Source organism: Castanea sativa, chromosome 2, assembly GCF_040712315.1.
Source record: "Castanea sativa cultivar Marrone di Chiusa Pesio chromosome 2, ASM4071231v1".
In the NCBI taxonomy this organism is placed as follows: Eukaryota; Viridiplantae; Streptophyta; class Magnoliopsida; order Fagales; family Fagaceae; genus Castanea; species Castanea sativa.
This window is the reverse complement of record NC_134014.1, coordinates 15,932,814-15,951,059: the sequence shown is the minus strand read 5'-3', so window position 1 is coordinate 15,951,059 and position 18,246 is coordinate 15,932,814. Positions and strand designations below refer to the sequence as shown.

Here is an 18,246-nt window from a genome sequence, read left to right as displayed (position 1 = left end):
TAATAAAAACAAAAAAATAAAAAGTTTGTAACTTGATGTTGTGAAATCTTTTCTTTACTTATCAAAACAAATACTTTTATGTTTCGTAAGCCATCATTGTTTTATTCATTTTTAGCTCTTATTATTGATTTTAGGAAGTTTGCAGATCCCTTAAACAAATGCTAAATTTTTGACCCGCAAGAGTTGTTTGACTAAGGCATATGGAGCATGGGTAATGTTTCTTGGTGATCTGGAGCAGGTTCTATGGCCTATAACATGCAGCATATTAAAATATGCAATATACGGTCATATCTTATTGATAAGCTATATACATATACCGAAAATTAACATTTCAATAGCAATGTGCCTTCATATTTGATATCCAGTAATAGGCAAGTAATCTTCAACAGTTTGCCATCAAGAATATACAGCAAAGCTGAGTAGTTGGAGCAGTCCAGGTTTGTAGTGGGCAGGGAGACCTATTCTCATCAGGTTTGTAGCATTGGCTATGCTCCTTTATATTGTTAAATATATTAGCAACGCAATGTGTATATCATGTTGTATATGCTAGAATGGATGCCGAAGAGATAGCATAAGATAGGAATAAGAGAACATGAGGGTTACGTGGTTCAACTTTAACGGCCTATGTTCATGGAGGAAACTCTTAAGGGCTACATCTTTATTATGTAAAAGTGTAATACAACTCCTGTGTTACAATTAACCATAACATGAGTATATTTTGGCAATTAAACCCTAGACTACTAGTACAAGTAGGAGACAGTCTTGCACACATAGTAAGTGGGTTTGGACCTATTACATTGGACTAATATGTCTAATATATCTTTAACATATATCATGGAAACTTTCAGAGTTCCTAATAAAATTTTTGAGGAGATGAATGCTTTTAGTTAGGAAATTTTGGTGGAATATAAATAAAAAGAGTAAGAGATATTTGGCCACAAAATGGTGGTATGAGCTGTGTCATACTACGACATATTGGTGGGTTAGGATTTAGAAGATTTAAAGATATCAATACAGCCATGCTCTGAAAGATAGGCTAGAATGGATGACAGTAACTGGGCATGAAAAATTGTGTGTGAAAATTTTAAGTCAAAGTTTGGTAATGCAGAAGATTGGTTGAGGGGAAATAGACTCAGATTAGCATCATGCATATGGCATGGAATAGAGAGTTGTAGGAAGTATCATTAACTAGGGCATGTGTTATTTGGTGGGCAGGAGGTATCACATATGTAGTTGCTTGGCAAGATCCTTGGATTCCTTGGCTACAGGGTTTCCAGGCCTCACCCTATATTTATTAGAGGAATTGTGAGACCAAACATTGGTAGCGGCTAATCATGGTAATTGCTTCTAGAATAACAATTACTGACGGATTTCTTGAGCTGCATAAACATAACATAATGGAACATAGATGCTACCTTACTTGAACAGGACCTGTTCTATAGGTTGTACCTCTGTGTCCTTGATCACTAAGGAGACAGGATCCCAAGTCTGGTGATTGAATCAAGACCGTGTGATCAGAGCATGATTAACAGCCTTATGATCTGTGGATTAATGCGGCAGTAGATGATCGTTCTCAGTCAGTGAACACTGGTTGGGATGGTCATGCGGTTGTCTGACAGACCTAAAAAATCTTTTTTACCTATCAAAAACAAAATGGAACATAGACAAAGTATGATTAAAGATACTGAAAAACCAGGAAATAGAAATAAGAACTATGCCTTTCATACTAATGTTGGTTATCAATTCTCATAACAAAGCAATATGCTAAGGAACAATTATCTCTTTAATATGTCATCCTTTTTACAGTGAAATCCCAGACGTGCTCATATTTCGCGTTAAAGTCCCATATGCTCATGGTATTGTAGTCTGCTATCAACTTGTCACGAGCTCCTCTCCATATTGTACATTTGAGGTTCAAAGTTGTAAGGTTTATCGGGCTTATCTATCTCAATTATGGTAAATACAGTTGTAAAAAGACCTACTCTGATGAACTAGTACACCATCTGAAAGACAAGCAATGAGAGAACGATCTATGAAATCATGACAAACTAAGACCATTTTGGTCTTTTCAAAGTACAATAACAGTGGATCTAAGGATCTCAAATTTTATATATGTTGAATCTGGGTTTTTTTTAACGGAACTTACAAGAACATCCCAGCAGCAATTGCTGGGAGGAAGAGCCATGAAATAAACCCTGCCAAGAAATCAACCCAGAATATCTTTAGTATCATGAATTTAAGTTTGTAAGTTGTCAACGATCATTGGTACTCATTTTTACCCTGAAATCCTGTAGGATTCCTACTGCTTCAATATCATCTGCTATTGCTCCCCAAAACGTTCCTGAGTGGAAGATTCCAGCAAAAGCTAATAAGCTAAGTGGCCTCCACATTTAAAAATACAAGAATTTAGTCTTAAGAAACAAATATGAGCTATTTTTACTAACAAAGTGGACAAATTATACTTCCTAAAAATAAGTCCTACATCCTAGCAAATATGTTTACAAAACATGTCAATTAACAAAATTGTTTGCAAAATAAGGTTAAATTCCAAAAATTCCCGCACCCTGCTTGGGGATGACAATTTTATCCTCACTCGCTCCTCTTCTCTTGGGTTTTCCCGCCTTACATAGATGGTGGGGTAGGGATGGGGCGAGAATTAAGCTCCCACCACAAGGCGGGACAAAGATGAGTTTAGACATTTTATACCCTAAAATCCTTATTATTAAACAAACAAATCAATACTAGCTTTATTTAAAAGCATGAATATTAATATTTTTGTTTTTGTTGTAATATTGTCTTGTTAAATACTTGGACAATATTATTCAATACTTGCTAAAAATTAGTTTGATTTGATTAGATAAATTTGATTGTAATTTCAAATTTACTTATATTAATGAAACATATTTTATTAAAAAATAATTGTATAATTGTGGGGCAAATTAACATGAAGTAGGGTAGGGCAAGGATGGAGTAAGAAAGTTTTTCCTGTTATACGGGGCGTGACGGGGATGAAACAAGACAAAATCATGTGGAGCGGGGTGAAAATCTCATCGTTCGGTCCCATCCCTTCTCATTGCCATCCTTAACTTTGCTTCATATATAGTCTTAACTTTTATTTATTTTTTTGGGAAAACTGAAAAGTAATTATTTTTGAGTCTTAAATTAATGGTTATTTTTTTTTTGGCATTTTACATTTTCATGTGAGCTTTCATATTATTTTATGTTTTCAATATTTTTTTAAAAACATCATTTTCATATTGGTTCCATTTCTATTATTAAGAGCTCTTTACATTTAACTATTTGATGAAATATTACCTATAAAATATTCTTGAATATATGAATCTCAGTTACTTTTTATGGTTGCAATATGTGTGTTGAGGACTCTTTTTTCGACCCACATGGCATTATTTCATTGGCAACCCATGCCACATCAACATGTTATTGATTTTTTGGGTAAATTTCTTTAAAGCCCAAAGTAAGCTCATATCTCATTCAATTACATGGATTGGGCTCACATGGCTCGCGAGATCCTTACTTCAAGAGGCGAATTCATGGTCCATGTTTCCTCTTCATCAATTGAGATCATAACCCAACGACATCATCAACATTAACATATGGATCGGGCTTAAGCAATGAATCAAAGCTCACGACCCATATTACCTCTCTTACACTCATGGCAAGCGGTTTCTTCAACAAGAGCCCATATTTACACAAAATGACAACAAAACTCGAGGTACGTAATTTCATCTTCGGCTTATGATCCAAGCTCATAAGTCTCTTTGGGGAAACTTTGGGAGTCGTGGTTTGGAAGGCCAAGAGGTATATTTAGTAAAGGTCCAACAGTTTAAAGTTGATATTAAAGGGACATGTTGCTAGGTGTGTCTTCTCCAATTCCTTGAACTTTGACGAGTCCGTGTGTAGCAGGTAACATATGTTAAGCATCTCTTATCACATAGCACTTTAAATGATAAAATTCTCCATTGCTCTTTTTCTAAAACTTAATATTCATCATGTGACAAATACTCAATATCTTCAGCCATCTAACTGCTGAGAAAATAACTGTTCATTCAATCCCCAACTGTTGCTATACAAATTTAGAAACTTCATTATATTATTCTACATAAATCTTATTACTACTTTTAGCTAAAATCCAACTCAAACACATGGCTTAATCTGATTGACTATTTTTAATCTCCAATTATATGCAAAATATTTATGATATCTCTCATACTCATCTGCTGTCTGCCACAATCAGACCATATATTTCTCTGCTAGTTGCCAGAGTAGAGCATTAAATGCTCTTCTTGCTCATCAAGATTAAGTCACAACACAATGAGACTTTGGCTAAATCTCTAAAGCTTCATTAACTTTCAACCAATCCTTTTATTACTTGCTAAAAATGTGTTGTGATAGAATCTTAGACCAAAAAACACAAACACCCAAAAAGAAAACATTTTTAGTAGAACCCCAGTAGTGTATTCAGCACTTGACACTTGACTAAAAGTGATATCATTAGTCATTTAATGCTGAGATCCCAACAACCAGTTGTTATACCCAAAATTACAAGATACACTTGAAAGAGATTTTACCATTTTCAGCCAAATCCATAAAATAAATGCTAAATGTCCTCTCCAGCAGTCTGAAATCACCCAGCTGACCTCATCTACTTTTGCCCAAAGCAACAGCTGTCTCATGATAGCTGTCACAGTTTTTCTTGACAGCTGGGACGGTTTTTTCAGAACAAATGTAACAGCTAACCCAGCAGCCTTAGCATTTCTGATTTTTCATATTTGGCTAAAACCAAAACCAACTAAAGTAACTATCTTTTTCTTGCCAAAATACCTTCCTTTTCTGCTGCTCTTTCTCCAGCAGCTCTTACCCAAAATAGCAAGAACATTTTAAAGCTAAACATACCATTTTTGGCCAAACCTTAGGATGGATTATCTGAAGATTCATCGCTAGTTGGGACAGATTTTGGCTGAGATTATTTGTTAAATACCCCCTTAAACTCAGCTCTAAAGGGAACCTTTCATCAACACCTCAAAGAGGGGACACCAATGGGGAAAAGAACAACCCTCTCATGAACTTATCAATTCTCTCTCCCTCTAATTATCTTCTTAAGCTCTTAATGAAGTTCTGAAATTTTAGTTTCCAAATCAGGAACAAAACTCTTCAGCCTTTAGCTCATAAATGCCTTCATAAGCCTTCATCCATCCTCCAATAGAAAATCTCAGCAGTTTTGCTAAACACACTATAGCACTATTACCCCTCTTATACTCATTCTCTCACTCTCCATATTAAGAAAATACACCTATCTTACTGCTCCCATCTCTAAATACCTAAACACATCTTCATACACTTTTCTTACAAAATCTTTTCTCTTGGAAAGCAATCTCTACAACTTCTCCAGTAGTTATAATCTCATATTTTTACTATTTTTAACCTTCATATCTCTCATACTTTTATATATCATACATATTACAAATACTACATCCCACAAAATATCTATATCTATTACCATCTCCACACTTCTCAAGAGATATCAAACACCCATACTAAAAGCCCTTCTCATGGAAAGCATAAACTTCTAATGCTAAAACTCTTCTTCTAGAAGGCACCAAAATCTCATATCAAAGCCCTTCTCATGGAAGGTACAAATCCATCTTACATAAAGCCCTTCTCTTAGAAGGCACAAATACTCCATACAAAAGCATCTCTTATGGAAGACAACACTATTTATAACTTCACAACAACTAAAAGAGCATTGTCAAGAGGAAAACTCATTTAAGTGCATGATAAGAGGGGCAAGCTTAACCAGCCCCTACACACAGCTGGACATACTCTCTCCCTTCAGTTGCACCAATTTTTTTCCCTCAATCTTGAAGTTATCATGACAAATTGCCTCTCTACCGCTAAGGTCACTTTGCTAAGATATTATCAACTCAGGAGTTGCACAGCTGGAGTTATAAACCATACAAAGATAAGTGATTTTGCTTCCATATCTTTAAATATACATTATTGAGTACATGATTACTTCACATTTAAATACATATTACTTTATTCCAACTATTAATCAAAGCTATTATATCAAACACATATTACATATTTATTAAACCATTATCGTGATTCTTAGACTTTGGCTTTAATGGCTTTAAAGGCTTAAAAGTACGCCAGTAGCTGTTGGACCATGTGACTCAATGCTGAGTTTCGGACGCAACTCCCCAATCGAACCCGAGTCTAGCAAGGTCACCCCTCTAAAGGACCACACGTGGCTGAGCAACCGAAAAAGGCTTTCGAATAATGTGCAAATCTGCCATTTTTAATTTCTTTAGTAGTTTTCAAGTTATATTAAATTCTTTTGAATGCTAGAATTTTATCTTTGTTCCTAGAAGTAGAAAATGTTTATCTTCAAATTAGTTTAGAGAAAATCTCTTCAAACTACGCATATATCTTTTTATTAAATGTAAATTTTGAAAATATAATTGTTGAATTTGCATGATTTTTATGTTCTTAACAAGCATTTCAAAGTTTGTTCAAATTGGATGTTATTTACTATTTAATCAATAAACTTATTTTATAAGTATAATTTTAGATCACAAAAACTTGAAATTAAAACATTTGGCTGAAGACATAACTATTGATCTTTGATATTTTTGTAATTTTACTAGCATTGGGGATATAATAAAAATATACAATCTAATAATTAGATTTTCAAAATTTACATTCAATAAAAAAATATAGGAAAAAATTAAATAGTTTATCTTCTAATTAATTTGGAGATAAGCCTTTTCTCCTAGATGAGACAACAAGTTAGCCCACAACATTGCCTAGAACATGTTAGTCTACAACATGGCCTGTTGGACTCCCTCTTGTAATTAGGAGAAATTATTAGGTCCATCAGAAAGACTGCTGACGTAGTCATTCCTCACTTCCCAACGAATAAAATACTGTTATATATGCAAATATGACATCATCTTGTAATTTTTAATTTTTATAATGATTAAGAAGCTTACCCATACATTTATATAGATGACATTATCTTATTAGTGAAGAAGGACCACATCAATAGTTGTTCGCGTGTAAATAATAATTTCTCAGTAATTAGGCAGAGAGAATTCTTGTCTCTTCCTTTTTTCACATGGGTTTTCTTCTTGGAAGTTAGAGATAGGCCTAGATTCTCTTCCCTTTATATTTTATATAAAATTTTTAATTATATAAAAAAGCTTCATTATTGCAAGAAAAAAAAAATATTATAGTACGGATCAATATAAAAATAAAATGAAATAAGAAAAGCCAAAATACAAAATTTTGAAATGTAAAGATTTTTTTTTTTGGTTGGTTGAGAAAATGTAAAGATAATGAAAAGAAAATGTTAAAAAAAAAAAAAAAAAACTCAAGTTTGTGATCCGAACCCGCCCAAATTGAAGAGTTTGGCAGGTGGCCTAGAATAGAATAGAATAAAAAAGTCATCATGTGCGGAGCTCCGAATGGGCAGGGTAGGAGTAGATATCATTACCACCTCGAATCGGTGCGCTAATTGCCACTTGCTTCGCTCTCGATTCCTTCCTTCTACTACTTTATCTCATCGCTCCACGCTCTTGACTCTGAGAACCACTTCCACTTCCATCTCTCTCTCAAGGTTTTCTTCTCTCTTCTCTCTTCTCTCTTATCTGCATTTGTGTTTTTTAACGACATGCTTTTTGTTGATTATCACTATCTATGAATTCTTTGTTTTGTTTTGGAGGAATCTTGTACTCTCATCACATGTTGTGTTGAATGATTGAACTAGTTTGTGAATTGTCTCTTGGTTTGTCCACTTTTTAGTTGTGGATTAATGGATTGGCTTTAGCGTAGCTGGGATTGTTGGGTTTTGGGTATTATAATAACAGCTCTATTGTTAAAGCCTGTCAAAGTGTGTTGTTGTTGTTGTCATTAAAAAGCTCTAAGAAACCCCACTAGTCAGGATTAGCAAAAATAAGGCTAATGCAAAACTCACCTTCTAACTTTTACCCGAGTTTATTTCAGTTTCCTAAGTTTCAATTAGGCGACTTCGTCAATTTTCGTTAATTCTTTTTTTATTAAAAAAAAAAATTTCTGAGAAATATATTTCAATCATTAATTAGATTTTATTTTTTTTAATTTAAAAATTTTGATGGAAAAAATTAAAAAAATTTGGACAATTAACCGCAACATTTAACAAAAGTTGATAATGAGAACTTAATTGAATAAACTTGAAACTTATCAAAAAAAAAAAAATGAAGAATAAACTTGAAATTTGGAGGACTGAAATGAACGAAAACAAAGTTAAAGGACTGAAATGAATTCTGGTGAAACATAGAGTTGAAACATAGGGTAGAATCACTGAGTCAGTTGGTTCATATGAAGTGTTGAAATGTACGTACACTGCAGCCGGCTGCACAGTACTCATTTGCTAGTGCTGATATAAGTCTGGTTTTGAAATCCAGTGGTGTAAGCCCCTAAAGAATTTGGTGTGATCAAAACAATACTGTATCTTTGTGGCACTACTCCTTGGAACTTGTAGGTTGATAACTTTCTGTTGACTTTAAGAACCTTACCATGTTCTTATAGTTTCTCTCACCTTTGCTATTATTTTTGTTGCTCTTATCCTGTTTATTGATCTTCTTTGCCATTCAATGTTTAGTAAAATATTTTCAGCTTCTTTAGCCATGGGAGATTCTAAAGCTGTCCCAATAAAGGAAATGCCGCTGGGATTAGATACAACCACCGAGGAAGAATATGCTTCGCAGTCTAAGTTACTTCAAGAGTTCACTAGTATTCCCAGCATTGACAAGGCTTGGAGTTTTAAGTCTGACGATGGTATGACTGCTCATGCTTATAGTTTTATTTCCCCTTCTTTAATGTCTGCTCCTTTCTGACAATAATCTCTTTGCGTAAAACTTTTGCTGCAGGGATCGGTTCTCAAGCAATGTTTTCAATTAGCCAAACAAATCTTTTGGCGAACAAGAGGAGGAAGTCTATTCTATCTGCTCATATATTCAAGGACAATAACAGTTCTGTAAACTTTCGTTGGTCCCCATTTCCTGTTGAGATGACGGGAGTGGCTACAATTATTCCATCACCATCAGGTTCAAAGCTATTTGTTGTTCGAAATCCAGAAAGCGAGTCTCCATCTCAGATTGAAATTTGGGGTTCATCTCAGTTGGAAAAGGAGTTCCACATTCCCCAATCTGTTCATGGCTCAGTATATACTGATGGATGGTAACTAATAGTATGAATCTAGTTTTTTGGGGATGACTTTATTTTGCATTTGATGTTAACCTGGTTTGTAATTGACTTGTTTGTGTGTAACATTAGCAGTAAAAGTTTTTTAATTGTAAGTATTAATATTGCTTGTAGATGTACTAGTAGCAGCAGCAGTTGTACTGGTAGTGATGGTTGTAATTGTTGTAGTTCCTATATAGTTATAGCTATTCTATATCATCCTCGTGGACTTAGACTCTTAATGGTATAGGTTTGAGGGAATTTCCTGGAATTCTGATGAAACTCTCATTGCTTATGTTGCTGAGGAGCCATCTCCCTCCAAGCCCACATTTAATGATCTTGGCTACAAGAAAGGTGGTTCCACTGATAAGGACTGCAGTAGCTGGAAAGGACAAGGGGATTGGGAGGAGGAATGGGGGGAAACCTATGCAGGAAAAAGGCAGCCTGCACTTTTTGTCATCAATATCAACAGGTTGGTATCATTTCTTAAAAATTTTAATCAACACTATGGTAAGTCTATTGGAGCTTTTCTATAAATGGAAGAACCTTAATCTAAACTTACCTGTGTTGTACAGTGGAGAGGTACAGGCTGTAAAAGGAATTAAGAAGTCTTTGAGCATTGGCCAAGTTGTGTGGGCTCCATCAACTAAAGACATGCATCAATATTTGGTTTTTGTTGGGTGGTCATCAGATACGAGAAAGCTTGGTATAAAGTACTGCTATAACAGGCCTTGTGCATTATATGCAGTTAAAGCACCAATTTATAAGTCTGAAGCCAATGAACTTGAACTCAAGTGGGTTACCCTCTTTTGTAAAATGATCTTTTTTATTGCATTTTTTTTCCATGTGAATTGTTACATGCTTGAGGTCTATTGCATGTATAAAAATACTTATGAATTTCTTGTACCATCCCAGAGATAGCTCAACTGAAGATGTGCCTGTGTTTAATCTTACTCAACAAATAAGCAGTGCCTTCTTTCCAAGGTTCAGGTATGCTACTAATATTGCATACGTGGTTGGGGTATCAACTTTTTTTCTTTACCCAATCAAGTTTCTGATGTGGAGTGTTTTTTTGAGTTTGGAGAAACTGTGGAACATACCTATAGGGCCTCCAAGATATTTTTAGGGCAAGATGAAACAAGAGTCTGGTGAACAGTTTACTGCTATTGCATTTAAGTTCTTCTCCTCCTTATTATTTTAAAGTAGTTTTCTAGTCATCATCTTGACCTTTTTTAAATGGGCAAGAAGGAGATTGACATTTTAATCTTTCTCTCTTGGTGACAGTTTTCTTTTGTTCTTGATTCCATTATAAAGTGCTTGTAAAAAGCAGAGTAAGATTGTCATCTGTGGGGTTCAAGTTGCCCAGTGGTGTTAACACCCCCCCCCCCTCTCCCACTATTTACTAGTCAGAGGGGGTGGGGGGAAGAAGAAAAGATTGTTGTTTGCTGAATACTAATGGAAAAGCATGCCTTGTTGATCACTTAATGATCAATGTTTTCCCTGTATCCTTCATAATAACCATGTATCTACTAAATATGCTATGAGGAACAGCTTCAGAGCCTGATGATTGTATTCGAATTATTTTTCTTTCTCCAGCCCAGATGGAAAGTGCCTTGTGTTTTTAAGTGCAAGAAGCTCTGTGGATTCTGGAGCCCATTCTGCAACAGATTCACTTCACAGAATTGATTGGTCAACTGATGTGACGCTGTGGTCTTCTGCCAAAATTGTTGATGTAGTGAGTGCTTAAATTCTTTGTTAAGGAACTTGCATCTCAAGGATGCAAACTTCTGTATTCTCAAGCTCTGTAATTATAGAACTCAAATTATGGTTTTTCTTTGAGCTCAGCTGCTTTTGACTGGATAAGATTTTGGTCTATAGATGCTATGTTACATATATATACTAGAAGTGTCCTATATGATACATTTTATGTGGCTATCATGCGCTTTGAGTGCTAAATGGAAATGTGTAGTAAGACCGAGGTAAATTATATGATTGTTCCAAATGAGCTGAATTATATGGTAGATTCAGCTAAGAGCCTAGGACTAAGGTGATATTTGAAAACTTAATCTAGATTGGTTTAGAAACTCCCCAATTTGGAATATGCGTGCAACTTTTCTGGTCAGTTTGAGATTTTGCAGATGACAATTTTGTAAATCATTTAATACAACTTCCTTCTTTCATCTTCAATAATTAAATACAATTAAAGATTTATTTAGAATGTAATTATAGAATTAGGACTATGTGAGTTCCTTTTCCTATAATTTTCATGAAACTGAAAACTATTTTATCAATATAATCTTTTGAAGATCCCTGTTGTGATGAGTGCTGAGAATGGTCACTTGCCGGGGCTTTACTGTTCAAGTTTCCTTAGCAATCCTTGGCTTTCTGATGGATGCACTATGATCATATCTTCTTTCTGGAGAAGCAGTCAAGTAATACTTTCTGTGAATGTGTTGAGGTAACTGTAATGGCTGGCAGCTGGCTACATACCTTTTCATTTTTACTTATTTTTTTCTCCTCAAGTAGTCAGACATTGTATTGTGATTTCTCCAATCAACTCATGATATCATCTGTCAAATTACAGTATGGAAGTATTACGTATCAGCCCTGCTGAGTCCAAGTTTTCATGGAATGTCCTTACATTGGATGGGGATAATATTGTTGCTGGTAACATCTAATGATGATTTTTATCCATATCCTGACCTATAATAGTTTATAAAATTGGCATAAAATTTATGTTGTGTTTTACTGTTTGAAGTGTCTAGCGGTCCAGTTAATGTTCCTCAAATCAAGTATGGTTGTATTGTTGAGAAAAAAACTAAAGCTGCTGCTTGGAATTGGTTAGACGTATCAAGCTCCATATTCAAATGCTCTGAGAAGGTGTACTTAATTTTCTTGTTTATATTATATGAATCATTTTTGCATATAGAGATTGTCTTGCTAACAATTCTCTTATTGCTTCAGGTTAGATCTTTGCTCTCATCTCTTCAGTTCAGTATAATGGAGATACCAGTAAAGGATGTTTCTGATTGCTTGACAAAAGGTATGGAAAGCCAATTTGATATCTTTCTCAAACTTGGTCATCCACATTGAATATGGATATTTTCAATATCAGTCAAACTCATCTCTTCAGCTTAATTGCTATTATTGGGCATTGTTACAGTGGTCTAATGCTTACAATTCTATTGAGCATATTATAATATTTCCTTTTTTCATTAGTGTTCAACATGCTTTGGGTGACAAGAACAATAGCCACAAAATAAGTTAATGAGTTTTGAAAAAGACCTCTTCCAATCCCCACTCCCCTAAAATCTTAAGTTAGTCCATATTTAGATTTTCATTGGTTTTTTTTTTAATCAATGTAAGTGGAGTTTTTTGGTGATAAAAGCTAGGATGGATTTCATTTTTCCATTAGTGGCTGCTTGAGGGAAGTCAACTATTGCAAGCTATTTTAGTAATTAATGGAACCTCTAAAAGTATCAATTTGTTGTTTATTGCATACTTATGATTTCATTTTAAATAAAAAAAATTTGTCACTTCACAAGGATCACGTTCAGTTCTGGAAGAAAGGGAAGAATATAGAACTAGCTTCTTTTAAGCCAACTTTTTGGCAAGTATATATCCAAATGAATGTGATTAAGAAGTAATTATAGCTGATGCAACGTGCATCAGTAAATGAGATTTTCATTAGCATAAATTAAATAGGAGTCAATGAGCTCTAGCTCAAATGGGCTTCGTCTTTCCATAATATGGGGATGGAGGGTGAGGTTGTTGGTTTTCGACCCACTAGGTGCATAACTTACCACTCAAAAACTTATATTAAATAGAAGGAATATGATAATGATAAATTTGCCACATTCGTGAACCATATTTAAGGAAACAGTACTTATTGATGGAAAAAATTTGAGATTGCATTGATCTTTGTAAGCAAGACTGGACTCTTTTCTTTCAAAATAGAAGTGATTATGTATATTAGAAGGTCTGGGTATTTTAATGATATGCCTAACCGAGACAAATGTTTGATTTAGCTGTTTATCGGAACGAAACATTTAATGGGGTTATTTTTACTTTAAATAAACAAAATTTTTAAAGGGAAATATATTTTGTAGTTCTCTTGCCCTTTACTAGGAACTGTGTGATATTGTAATTGTAATCATAATATTCTTGTGTTAAAGAGCATTAATATTTATAGCCTATGTGTTTTTAATTCATTTCAGGTGCTAGCAAACCTTTTGAAGCTATATTTGTATCTTCAAGCTCTAAGAAAAGTGATGCCTGTGATCCTTTAATTGTAATTCTTCATGGAGGTCCGCATTCTGTCTCGTTGACAAGCTTTTCAAAGTCCTCGGCATTTTTTTCTTCAATTGGATTCAGTTTATTGATTGTCAACTATAGGTACACTATTATTATGAGTATTATCAGATTTTTTTTTTTATAAATAATTTAAATCAGCATCAGAATACTTGTGCTCAATGATCAATAGATGTTGTGGTCAACCATCATATTCCATGATCCACCAGAATTTGGTTGATTATGAGGGCCCTTTTTCTTTCTCATCTCCCTCCCCCCACCCCCAAAAAAAAATCCCACTGAAGACAAAGCCTTTTCTTTTCCAAGATGAAGTTCCCTCACTGTTGAGGTGCTGTTGCTTGATAAGACAATAGTGGAACCCGATTCTGATACCTAAATGAATGGAAGGGATTCTCAATATTTAAGAATTTGGAACAAAATGGAATACAGGAATGAATATTTGAACCTTAAAGGGGACCAACATTTCGATACTTAATAAAAAATTGGTTAAATTACTAACTTGGTCCTTCAACTATTAGGTAAAATTCAATTTGGTCGCTCAACTACTAATTGTGTCATTTTAGTCCCTCAACTGTTAATTGTGTCAATTTAATCCTTTTGACTTTCAAAATCACATCAATTTCATCCTTGGAGCTTCCGTGTTCTAATGTTAACAGAATTAATTGTTGTAGCAAATAAAATATATATTAAAAGGTTAATATCGAAAGTTTAAAATTTTAAATCGTCCATTTTAATTATTAAATATGTTAAAACGTAAACAGAGAGAAGAAGCAAGGATGAAATTGACCTGATTTTGAAAGTTTAATGACTAAATTGAACTTCACCTAATAGTTGGAGGACCAAAATAGTAATGTTAGTTTAAAATTTTCAATGCCCTTAATTGATCACTGTGTATTGCATTCACCTTTTGTCTCTGAAATTTCATGAGAAATGAATTTAACCCTTTCTTGGAGACCTCTCCTTGATTTTGCCTTTAGGTGTAAACCTAAATTGCTTTGGTAACCCAATTATTTGGCTATCTGCCTTCAAGGAAAGAGAGGTATAGATTGATTCACTGTGCATCAAAAGGTCGAGCGGATTTGACTGTAAAATAATATTCTTAAGAAATTTGGAATTTTGGAGTGATTTCTATAGCATTCGCAAACAACATTCGGAAAAGGTCTTTGTTTGTAAAACTTGAGATTAAAAACCATAGTTTCTTTGGCCTCAAGATTCTATCTTATGTCCTAGATCTTGATTTAAGATGCGAATCTTTTTGTTATATCAATTAAAGTTTTTTTTTCTCATCCTTTTGGGAAATGAAAAATGTCTCTCACGTGTTATTTGCTTTCAATTATTCATGGTTTAAGAGGAAGTGGTATGCCAATTGCTATTTGCATGCTACTTGATTTTACAGAATCTTTAATATTTGTTTGGGTCCTTTAGGATTTTAAGGATCACATTCTTGAAGCCTCTTTTGAATACCAATATTACTTACTTCAACAAATGGCTGATTATCTTTCTAGCGTCTTCTAACATGGTAATTTATCTCAGAGGTTCACTAGGTTTTGGCGAAGAAGCATTACAATCTCTTCCAGGGAAAGTTGGGCAACAGGTACTTATTATGTATCTAGTTTTGTTACACCTGCTATGGTCATTTTTTTTTTTTTTTTTTTTTAATCTTTTTAATTTTAAAAATGGTATTTGAATTCTTGCTTTGCTATACTAGTTGGGAATCTCATATAAACCCTATTTTTTAATCTATATTATGCACAGGATGTAAATGATGTACTCACAGCTATAGATCATGTCATTGACAAGGGACTCGCCAGTCCATCAAAAATTACAGTGCTTGGTGGTTCCCATGGGGGCTTTCTGACAACCCACTTGATTGGCCAGGTGCTTTAATTATGAAATTTGTATATTTTTACTGCCCCTCTTTTTTTTCTTTTTTTTTTTTGTTGGTAATTTAATTTATCTCTCAATCTTTCCTCCTATATCCCTTTTGCCTTCCAAGTTTTTTTTTTTTTGAGTCTAGCATTTTATTGTTAAGATATCTACTACCAGCTAGTGGTTTTGCACAAAGAAATATCTTCCATTATGGATTAGATAGTTGAGAGATTAGTGCAAGTCAAACTTATAAGTGGGCTACTTGTCATACATGGACTGGTGGTCTTGTGTGTCACATTTTTATCATTTCTCTCTGTTTAATTTATGGTGCACTGCATGCAAATACTTGGTAAAGTGGACGTTATGATTAATGATACACATTAATATTTGAATTCTCAAATGAACAGGGGCTCACTTAAGAATCGGATCATATTTGTTTTCTAATGCTGCAGGCACCAGATAAGTTTGTTGCTGCTGCTGTGAGGAATCCTGTTTGTAACCTTGCATTGATGGTTGGTACAACAGATATCCCTGATTGGTGCTACGTGGAGGCCTGTGGAAGCAAGGGGAAAGATATCTTTTCGGAAGCACCTTCAGCTGATTACTTAACACTCTTTCACAGCAAGTCTCCTATTTCACACCTCTCAAAGGTATGCTTAAAGGAGGCTTGATTTTTAATCAATGTATTCAGAAGTTTAATTGCTGATTTTCATAAAAGCATATTAGAATGTAAAAATAATTCTACTGACTGAAAATAAATAAATAAATAAATAAAATCAATGCAACAAAGCCTTCTCCAACCTCAAATGTCAGCTCTGCTAGGTGCAGAAATAAATCCTGCAAGCTGTATTTTTATTGTCATCATTTGAAGCTGAATGTTGATAGAATAACTTAAAACAAATAAATTGAGAAATCTAAAGTTCCTTGATATCAAAGCAGGAGATACGACCTTTTTCTTTTCAACATGAGAAGCTTCTAGTAAATTATTTTCACATCATAGGGGGTCAAACTTATTGTTATATCAAGTCTTCAATCAGGAACCGTAAAAGTTGCATCTAGTTTCCTTTTAGAGTGTATCTTCAAATAATTTTAGTAGGTTGCTATGGAAATAAATGTGGTACTAATTACTTTAATGATATCTGCAGGTCAAAACGCCAACCCTTTTTCTTTTAGGTGCTCAGGATCTCCGTGTTCCAGTTTCTAATGGATTGCAAGTAAGACATTCTTTTCCTCTTTTAAATGATGAAGTATATTGCTGAAATTTTTATTTCAGTTTTATGCTTTTCCAACTACTACTAGTGCTCAATTAATCACTATCTTAGGATGCAATGAAAACAAAAACAGACAAACAGTGGGGGAATGGTCTGCTTCTCTTGCTACCATATTTAAATGATGTTGATATTTGAAATATGCAGTATGCACGGGCACTGAGAGAGAAAGGTGGTGAGGTTAAAGTTATTGTGTTTCCCAATGACGTACATGAAATTGGAAGGTAATAATTAGCCCTACATGCACTCCTAGTCTCCTACATCCTAGTCAACACAGTTAATCTCAAAGCTGATGTTGGACAATGTATTGTTGTCTGATATATCCTCCCTTTTTCCCCTTTAATTGCAGGCCACAATCTGACTTTGAAAGCTTTCTTAATATTGGAGTTTGGTTCAGAAAGTATTGTAAATGAGCAGGCATTGCCACCCGTTGTTGAGCCTATGGCTTTTATGTCTAAATGGGAAGTATTGATTGTGGTAGAGACTTGAAAGGGTATCAAATTCACTTATAATCAAATTCTTCACCTTGGTCTTAGTGGTCATTCTCCTTGCCCTAGTCCTTGATGTAAAAGCATTCATTCTAAATAAAAACTTTATGTTTGCCAATGAGCTCTAACTCAATTGGCATCTCCTTCTCCTACTCTTATAAATTCTAGGTGGAGTGTGAGATATTTGGTTCAAGACCCATTGGATGCAATTGTGACTTACAAATAATTAAAAAAAAAGGCTGTAACTTCATGTTGTAAAATCTTGTATTTACTTCTCAAAACAAATAACTTTATCTTTCTTAAGCCATTATTGTTTGCTTCATTTTAAGCTTTTTTTATTTATTTATTGGTTTTAGGAAGTTTGCAGATCCCTTATGTGAATGCTAAAATTTGACCCGCAAGAATTGTTTGACTAAGGCATGTACATGGCAGCAAATTCAATTATCATATGTGCCACTTTTGTGTCTCCCATGGAGACGATTCATTTTTGACATTGCATCTCCAAAATTGTGTTCATGTCAATGTTGCATTTCGGTCCCGTGTATCAAAGTTAGTTATGATGGAGCATGGGTTATTTTTCTTGGTGATCTGGAGCAGGTTTGGTGGCCTATAACATGCAGCATGTTAAAATAGATAAATGGTCACATCTTATTGACACATTTCAATAGTAATGCTCCTTCATATATGATATCCATATAATAGGCAAGTAATCTTCAACAGTTTGCCATCAAGAATATATAACAAAGCTGAGAAGTTGGAGCAGTCCAGGTCTAACGTGGGCAGAGAGACCTATTCTCATCAGGTTTGTAGCATTGGCCATGCCCTTGTAAAAATTTTTGAGGAGATGGATGCTTTTAGTTAGGAAGTTTTGGTGGAATCCTAATAAAAAGAGCTAGAGATATTTGGTCAAAAAAGTGTGGAGTGAGCTGCGTCAACCGTGGCATATTGGTGGGTTAGGATTTATAAGATTTTAAAGATATCAATATGGCAATGCTTTCAAATATAGGCTGGAATGGATGACAGTAATTGGGCGTGACGGATTGTGTGAAAATTTTGAAATCTAACTT

At 34.3% G+C, this 18,246-nt stretch overlaps 1 protein-coding gene and 1 non-coding gene across 5 annotated transcripts; both read left to right on the top strand.

Moving 5' to 3' along the window:
• Positions 1–1,410: 1,410 nt before the first annotated feature.
• Positions 1,411–1,622, top strand: LOC142626553 (small nucleolar RNA U3). Its single transcript, XR_012842549.1, has one exon. It is a non-coding gene; the product is annotated as a small nucleolar RNA U3 (small nucleolar RNA).
• Positions 1,623–7,451: 5,829 nt separating this feature from the next.
• On the top strand, positions 7,452–17,501 carry LOC142624669 (acylamino-acid-releasing enzyme-like). 4 transcript variants are annotated; one of them, XM_075798337.1, is made up of 18 exons: positions 7,452–7,639; positions 8,663–8,838; positions 8,931–9,240; positions 9,494–9,715; positions 9,819–10,037; positions 10,165–10,233; positions 10,840–10,978; positions 11,550–11,701; positions 11,828–11,910; positions 12,002–12,123; positions 12,208–12,286; positions 13,461–13,638; positions 15,088–15,148; positions 15,310–15,432; positions 15,876–16,073; positions 16,569–16,637; positions 16,839–16,915; positions 17,041–17,501. In XM_075798337.1, exons 1-18 carry the CDS (start codon positions 7,488–7,490, stop codon positions 17,102–17,104), a joined length of 2,493 nt encoding a protein of 830 aa, XP_075654452.1. In that variant the 5' UTR covers positions 7,452–7,487; the 3' UTR covers positions 17,105–17,501. The 4 variants fall into 4 exon arrangements, with proteins under 4 accessions (XP_075654452.1, XP_075654451.1, XP_075654450.1 ...); XM_075798336.1 differs by having other exon boundaries at positions 8,663–8,839; positions 8,935–9,240; positions 10,159–10,233; XM_075798335.1 differs by having other exon boundaries at positions 7,453–7,639; positions 10,159–10,233.
• Positions 17,502–18,246: the final 745 nt, after the last annotated feature.